Source organism: Spinacia oleracea, chromosome 6 (assembly GCF_020520425.1).
Source record: "Spinacia oleracea cultivar Varoflay chromosome 6, BTI_SOV_V1, whole genome shotgun sequence".
In the NCBI taxonomy this organism is placed as follows: domain Eukaryota; kingdom Viridiplantae; phylum Streptophyta; class Magnoliopsida; order Caryophyllales; family Amaranthaceae; genus Spinacia; species Spinacia oleracea.
In genome coordinates, this window is record NC_079492.1 from 53,492,605 (window position 1) to 53,501,157 (window position 8,553).

An 8,553-nucleotide genomic window follows, 5' to 3' on the forward strand; every position below is an offset into this window, starting at 1 on the left:
ATCTATTTTGGTCTCGGCAGCTCTTCATCCGTTGTGCCGAGAGTAGGCACTACCGCTTTGAAATGCATAAAGAGATGCTCAAGCATAAAGACCAGATTGAGAATCATGTGAAGTATGCTGAGAGGACAGCCAGATTGATCAATGTGGACGCGGACAAGAAGATTAAGTCCGAGACAGACGCTCTGAAGAAGGCTGAGGAGGACGACCAGAACTATGGAAAGAAATTGATGGAGCATGAGGAGAGGTTGGTCGTGCTGAGAAAGGAGTATTCCTCCGTCTCGGAGCGGGTGACCAATTTCTCTTCCAATGTGGACGCCTTGGAGGGTCAACTTAAGGCTACCCAAGACGAGATTGAGGCCGTGCGCAGAGAGGCCGCTAGCTCTTTCAAGTATGGCGAAGGATCCATTTTGGAGAATGCTCGGCGGGCGTGGGATCAGTCTATGGACGGGAAGGACTTCTCCTGGTTTAAACGTCGTATCTCCTACCAGATGGCCGTCTCGACAGCTAGACGCCTTGGCCTGGACCCCCCTGAGTTTTTTAGCGAGGGGGAAGATGAGGACGTGGAGGAGGAAGAAGTGAATTCCCCCGAAGGCCAAGACATTCAGGACGGGAGCTCCACCGCCCCTCATCCCTAGGTGGCCTTTGTTTAATCAGTTTGGATGGCGCTGTGGGCGCTTGTAATAACTTTGGTGCCTTGGCATTTATTTGTTTTGGCTTGTTTGCGCCTTGTGCGCATGTATGAATATTTTGTGCCTCCTGTGCACTTGTTTTTTATTCCATTTCAGTTTATTACTGATTTCTTAGGAACTTTCTTTTTGGTCCATTTGATGAACGGGTACCCCAGTGTTTTAGGCGATCAGCCTAATTTGAGGCGCTAATCTAGGCCACTTCTCAGGCCGTCAACCGATTAGTCTTTTTGAGACGCCTTCCAAGGAGGAGGCGTCATATTGAGTGTATGCTCTTGTTGAGTCTTACTTTTGCGTTTTTGTTAGTACATGGTACTTTTAAGGCCGTCATTCATTTGGTAAATAGTGACGCCACCATTTTTTTTTTGTGGATTTCTCCACCTCTTAGCGTCTTAAGGGGCTTTATTAAGCCTTGTATTCGTCAGATAAGAAAACATTCGTTAATTTACTAAGTGGCAAAACTAAATTCACCGCTTCGTAGGTGGGCATTTACAGGCCGTTTTGTAGGCTCTAGTACGATAGTTAGGCCGTTTTGTAGGCTCTAGTACGATAGATAGGCTTTTTTGTAGGCTTAAGTTATATGAGTTATCCTAATGACATTCTATTTTCAGCCACTTTTCTCTATCTTGACTGGTTCTGCTTTGGTTGGTTTACTCTCATTGGCGGCTGTCAGTTCTTCTTCATGCTTTCTTTTGCTTCTGGCTTCGGCCGAATCTTTCTTCCACGCTGACGGGTTGAGGGTGGTGAGGTAACAGTCTCTTGCTTCTTGTTGGTCTCCATGTATGGTTCCTGTTGCCCCATCATCACATATAAACTTCAAAAGCATCAGATGGGTGACGACTACTGCTTTAATCTTGTTCAGGGTGGGTCGTCCCAAGATGACGTTGTATGCTGTCAAGTCCTTAACAATTAGGAAGTTGACTTCCATCTTCCGTCCATTTTTTCTTTCCCCAATTCGAACCGGCAAAGTGATGACGCCTACAGGATGTATAATGCTTCCTCCAAAACCAATGATGGGATAGTGTATGCTATCCATGGTTTTGGGGTCATGTGCTAGGCGGTTGAGGCATTCCACGCTCATTATGTCAGACGAGCTCCCCGTGTCTATTAGGATGCGCTTCACCCTCATATTGGATATTTTGAACTCGACCACAAGAGGATCATCATGTGGAGTGGCTATTCGTCCACCATCCGACTCACATATCTCAATCCGTGGGAATGGGTCCAGAGGTGACTTTCCTGACAGCATTACCTGCCCCAGGCGGCGAGCATAATCTTTCTGCCCCCTCATGGTGGGTCCTCCAGCGGCTGGTCCCCCAGATATGACGGCTACAAACCCTCCTTCGCTGTAATTTCCCTTTGTAGGTGAGACAGGTGACTTGTTCTTTTTGTACTGGTTTTTTCCAGAGCCGTGAGCATTCCTCTGTAAGTAGTTCTTGAGGTGTCCTTTAGAGGCTAGGCCGTCTAGAGCTCTCTTCAAGCTTCTACAGTTCTTGGTTTCATGCTGTGAGGGGGTCGAAAAACCACGAGGCTAATGCGTGACCTCGTCCCTCGTGGGTGTGACGCTTCTTTTTGTCAAATCAAGTGTAATTGGATTTCCTGTGAGTTTACACCCAATTGACTAGTAATATAGGAGTCGCCATTCAGTTTTTAACGACAATGAGAAAAACTGACAAAACCCGGTTATCGTGACATAAAGGGAGTGCAATTATGTTTGACCACGACGGCCGTAGGTTCCCTTGTGATCCCTGGTGGTGGGGATCGCTCAACGTACACCCGCAGGGTAGAGATTGAGGGTTCGGGGGACTGTAACTACCGAAAGGAGTACTCGCTCTTCGATAACTCCAGAGGCAGGATATCCTTACTAGCTCTGCATAAATAATTGAAGGGACATGCGTTAACTATTAAACTAATCTGAGTTGATTTTATCAATATGCAACATATAGTACTAGATCGAACGCGATTATCTGATTTAGATTGTTTTAAGGGACCTAGCATGATAATCCAATTTCCCAAAAATATCATATTTATTAAACGTGATCGAACAATCAGATTTCAGTTAGTTTAACAGTTCATAAAAGGGAGAGGAAAACAATTAAACCATGGAAAAGGGACACATTACGACGCACCCTTGAGAGGTGCGTCACGGTTCTCAGAAAACTAACCACTTTGACTTTGTTATTTCTCCTTTTATTTAACGAATCTCAAATTATGGGACGGGATACGTTCTGTTCGATTTATGGATCGATTGCGACAGAACGCGTGATCAGTTTTGCAGCGTGAGGCTTAGGCTTAGGGGTTTAGAGTCAATACTCAGAATATAATTGTGTGTTGTTTTTTTCACGTCGAACTTAAGGCCCTATTTATAGAAAAGAGTTCGTGGAAAGATAGAATTGCAGAACTCTAATCCACGAGGAATTAGGAAAAAACACGTACCAGGTATTTTCAGTGCCCCGGCCTGGGCGCCGAAGATTTCGGCTCCCAGAACCAGGCGTTGAAAATAGGGTCTGGGCTGCTTTCTTAGTCAGATTCGGATTCCTAGAATCCGGAGTATTTGAGATTTAATTGAGTCCTTTAGTGCGTATTAACCTTGTGACGGGATGCGTCTGGGCCCGTTACGAACTTTAGGCTCGTTAGGATTTTAATTAATACGTGACTCTTACTTTCGAATCATATTAGGAATAGGATTCTCTCGCAATTTCTATCTCATTTAGGATTTATGTTGGAGTGCAACACCTAATTCTGACAGGTTTCTATCTTTTATGACTTGCCACTTTTAACAACTACCCATTACGGCAGTTACTATTTTTAGCAGGTTTCCATAAATACCAGGTTTCTATAAATAGCAGGTTTCGGGTGAAATGAAAAGGGGTAATGAGATTCGTTATTTAATAGGAGATGCGTTGTCAAGTGGAGATTTACGTTTTCATCATCGAACCTTCCCTTTCGGGAATGGGGACAAAAGTAGGTGTCTACAGTTAGCCCCCACTTTGACTGAGTCTTGGAATAAGACGATGGTCAAAGTACTAGACGGAGTGCGCCACACAAGCCATGGTGACCTGTTTTTGCGAGGGTCTCACGAGTCCCCGAGTGATAAAATTTGACTTAAGGGTCATCATTTGGAGTGTCGACATATCCCTCACGTGTCATTGGGATTTTTCAACGGATAGTATAGAAACTTCCTCACTTTGTCATTGGAAGGATCTAAAGAAGTGTAGAAACTCCCTCACTTTGTCATTGGGAGTAGCTACAGATGTTTTCGAAATCAAAGCTATAAAGTGTAATGGGGCCTGGCCAAGCCCAACCACGAGGTAAAAATGTTTTTAAAGATTCTCATTTTCAAGGCTAGTTAAACGAGAAAACCCCCTTGTTTTTATGGGACGTAAAACGAAGGAAAATCCAGCACATCGTTCTTTTTTGGAAAAACGGAAAACCAATTCTTTAATTTTTGGAAAAAAGGGAAAACCAATCTCATCGTTCTTTTTTGGAAAAACGGAAAAGCAATCCTTTAATTTTTGGAAAAAAGGGAAAACCAATCACATCGTTCTTTTTTGGAAAAACGGAAAACCAATCCTTTAATTTTTGGAAAAAGGGAAAACCGATCCTTTAATTTTTGGAAAAAGGGAAAACCGATCCTTTAATTTTTGGAAAAAGGGAAAACCGATAAAGGTTATCGCTGCAGCGACTAAGGACCTGCGCGGTTAGTGACGCAGACCCCGCCGGCTAAAGATGGCGAGCCTGTCCGCTAAGGGTGGACACCCCGTCCGATAGAAGTGGACAAATCTGTTTTTGAAATTTGAAGATAAGGACCTACGTGGTTTGTGACGTAGACCCCGCCGGCTAAAGATGGCGAGCCTATTTTGAATTTTTGAAAATTTCATTTTTGGAAAACCGAGGACCTGCGCGGCTAGTGACGCAGACCCCGCCCGCTGAGCGTGGGCGAGCCCATTTTGAATTTCTTACTTTCATTATTTTGCCTATGTAGAAGGGCTTTTGTGATTACAACCTGTTGGTGGGTCGTAATATTTCCCGATTAGGTGTGTCCTACAAGTGGGTCCACACTGTGTATATTTTTTTTGTTAACTATATTGCAAAGTACCGTTTTTGGGAAAGAAATATCAAGATAACGGATATTTTACACAAATAGGGGATTGTGCGTGCCCGACAGCGAATATTCGCTGTCTGGGAAGCACTTTCGGCGCCCAGCTCTGGGCGCGAGAATTTCTAACGCCCAGTGCTGGGCGTTGAAAATGCGAAGGGGAGAACGGTCTTTAAAAGACGCGACCGTCTTCTTCTTCTTCTCATTTCCGTCCTTACTCTTCATTGCATTTTACTTATTTTTGCTCGTTTTCTTCACTTTTCTTCACGAATTTTACTCCAAATCACTTCCTAATCTTCCCAATGTAAGTAATTTTCAGTAATTTTGAGCTTTTTTGTCAATTTCAGTATTTTTGTCAAGTATTTTTATGCATGAAATTGATTTGGGGGTTTTTTTGATTTTGTGCCCCTTTCCTTCAATTAGATAGTTGGAAATGTTCTACATAACATGTTAATTAGTTTGTGCATGTTAATTTCGCAAGTATGTTGATTCTTGTTGATTTTGGGCATTTTTATACTAGCCCCCAAGTATACCTACGACTCTAGTGTTTTCTTACAATGTAGGTGTTTTTGGTATATTGCTTGCGTTCCTCACAATTCATGAATGACAAATTATGGAAGAATTTTCATTTTGTTGGAGTTAATTAATTTTTTTACTTAGGGAATTTTTGCTCAATATGAACTTAGTATCATGTTTTAGGGAACAAAAATTGTATGACTCCATTTTATGAGTGGAATGCACTCCTTTAGTGATTGATGTGAGTGCCAATTTTGTTAAAGGTATAATGCCTTGTTGTATTATTGATCAGCATGCCTGACGAGTCGTCACCTCCTTCAGGTGGCCACGAGGAGCGTGGCATGACGCGTCAGTCTACTGGCGCGGGACCCCTATGGGTGGGTCCTGAGCTCTACGACGGTCGGGACCTGCACTACGACCTAGAGCACCACGTGACTACCCGCCTTCACGCGAGGAGGCAGACTACGGTTCGCGGCTACGGTGCAACGATGAGCGAGACTATTTTTGGTTTCCTGGCTCGGACGCCCAGGCTTTGGTGAGGGCGAGCTCACTGTTTCCGGTGGTCGAGACCTTCTGGGAGATACTGCGGCTTAACATCTCCCTGTCCTTTCTGCGGTCGTTCATGAGGTGGTGGTGGGATACCACCAACACTTTCCATTTTCCTTGGGGTGAGATGACGATCACTTCCGAGGATTACACGGTTTTGACGGGCTTGACCTTTACAGGGAACCCCGTTCGTCTGAGGTCGGATGGCCCACCGCCGACCGTTGCTGAGGGTACCAGGCTCCTGGGTTCGTGGATGGGCATGAGATTGCCTTTGTACCAGCCCCGTGGGATACCTTTCGCTGACCTGATGTGGGCCTTGGAGCATGGGGTAGAGGAGTCGTCTTCGAGACAGGCTCGGCTGTTCTACCTTCATTTCATTACTTCCACTTTTCTATCGGGTCCGACTGACACCTTTGACCCGAGGTGGATAGGCATGGTGGAGGACGCGTCTACACTGGGTGACTATTGCTGGGGCGATTTGGGCTATGCGACGCTCGTCGGCCAGATGAGTTTGGCGGTGCGCGACTCGGACCCGAGTAGACGTCACTTTGTCATTACATTGGCGGGAGTGCCGCGTTTGATCGAGGTATGTGCCTAGACTTTCTTTTGTTTTCTCGCTTTTACCGGGCCTCTTTTTCTGAAGTTTTATTGTCTTTTCCTTTTGCAGCTGTGGGCCTTTGAGCACCTACCTTGGCTGGCTCCCCGAAAGGGGCAGAGGCCTTTGGAATACCCTGCCAGTCGTCGTTGGGGTTGGAAGAAGAAGCTGACTGTGCGTCCACCGCCCGATACCGTGTGGGATCTCATTCGGGACGGGAACCCTGAGCATGTGCAGAATCTTATCCTCTATCTCGTATTTCGCCATTCTTTTTATTTTCTATGTGAGAGATCTGACCGTGTTTGTACAAAACAGGTGGTTTGGACCCCATGGCTCTCTTTTAGGGGTACTTATGCTTCGGTCAGCGATAGTTATGCCCTGAGCCAGATGCGGGTCTTGTTTGTTGGCCGCCGGGACCCTATCTGGTACCTGGGAGAGCGGGTACGTATGCAGACGGTCGGGGCTTTTTCGGTGCCTAAGCCTCCGCCTGCGACCATGTTGTCTACTCGTTCGATAGGTGAGTCGTGGAGGGTCTACTCGAGGACTGGCGTGCCGGCGACGGAGTTGGTGATAGCGGGAGCTAGCTATTATCAGTTTATCCAGGATTCTCTTCGTCTCCCGGAGCCTGGCGCTGTGAGTTGCCCTCTCTTTTTGTATTGATTTTAGTGTTTTCATGCTCGTGCCCATGTGTTTATGTTTACTGTGTTATGTGCAGGAGTATCCTGACCCTTCGTTAGGGGGATGGGTGCTTCCCGATGCTCGGATCTCGTATACCGGAGAGAGTGGATCCGAGATTGTGGAGACTTTCCCGGAAGACCGAGTCTTCCATGCTCCGCTCCCTGAGGGAGTACAGGCGGTATGCACCTTTTTTTTGTGCACTCTTCTTATATCTTTCTTTTTTCTTTTGTTACTAACATTCCTGTTTCAGGTTCCGGCCCGTACGGCTAACGCGATGGTGGGAGTGATCAACCGGTTGAAGTCCGCGTCGGTTCGGGCCCGATCTGCACTTTCTTGCAGGAGCCCCCACTCCACTCGGGTAATGTGCCCTCCTTTTTCCTTTTGATCTGTACCTTTTGTTTGGCTTTCCGTTACTTACCCTCTTTTTTTGTTTTTGCAGACGGGGGCTGGACGAGCCGGGGCCGACGACGCAGGTCCCTCGGGTGGGGGACGCGGTCGTGAGGAGAGAGAGAGGGCACGGCACTCGCCCCTACGGCATCGTCGTTCCGATGTGGGGACGAGTTCTTCCGGGGAGAGGTCCGAGCCAGAGCGCAGGCGACGTTCCGTGTCGTTGACTCGAGAGCCCAGCCCCGAGTTGCAGCCACAGCCTCATTTTTGGGGTGATTCTGGCTGGGGGTCCTCATACCACGGGGAGTGGAGTGGATGGATCGGCGAGGCTTGGAGACATGATGCCGATGACGAGTCTTAGGCTTGCCTCTTGTTTTGTATATATTCATTCTTGTATTCCGCATGTATATATATATTATTTTTTGCGAATTTTGGGTGCAAGAATGTTTTGGGCCTTCCATGGGCTTTGCCTTAACATATTATAGCAATATTAGCTTTCTAAACCAACGACGAATTTTGAAAAGAAAAAGAATTCCATAAAAATAATGAGTTCATACAAGAGTGCACACATATATTTAGACTAGCCGACTACTTGGGGTATTACATATGCATGTTTATTATTTTTCGTTTTTTGCCGACTCGTGCCATACTCCTTTGTTGGGCTTGTTCCTGAACATTCTTATGTCTTTGTTTTCATTCTATTTGGCCTTTCCCGTGCATGGGTTGGGGTATAGTGCCCTTTGTAATATCCTTTTGTCTTGATGTGTGTAGACACCTACTTTTGTCCCCATTCCCGAAAGGGAAGGTTCGATGATGAGAACATAAAATCTCCACTTGGCAACGCATCTCCTACAAAAATAACGAATCTCAATTCCCCTTTTCATTTCACCCGAAACCTGCTATTTATAGAAACCTGCTATTTATGGAAACCTGCTAAAAATAGTAACTGCCGTAAAGGGTAGCTTCTAAAAGTGGCAAGTCATAAAAGATAGAAACCTGTCAGAATTAGGTGTTGCACTCCAACATAAATCCTAAATGAGATAAGA

The 8,553-nt window shown here is 45.8% G+C and overlaps 1 protein-coding gene across 1 annotated transcript; it reads left to right on the forward strand.

Moving 5' to 3' along the window:
- Positions 1-7,301: 7,301 nt before the first annotated feature.
- Positions 7,302-7,934, forward strand: LOC130462569 (uncharacterized). Its single transcript, XM_056831086.1, has 2 exons — positions 7,302-7,478; positions 7,560-7,934. The coding sequence occupies exons 1-2, from the start codon at positions 7,395-7,397 to the stop codon at positions 7,866-7,868; spliced, it is 393 nt and encodes a 130-aa protein (XP_056687064.1). The 5' UTR covers positions 7,302-7,394; the 3' UTR covers positions 7,869-7,934.
- Positions 7,935-8,553: the final 619 nt, after the last annotated feature.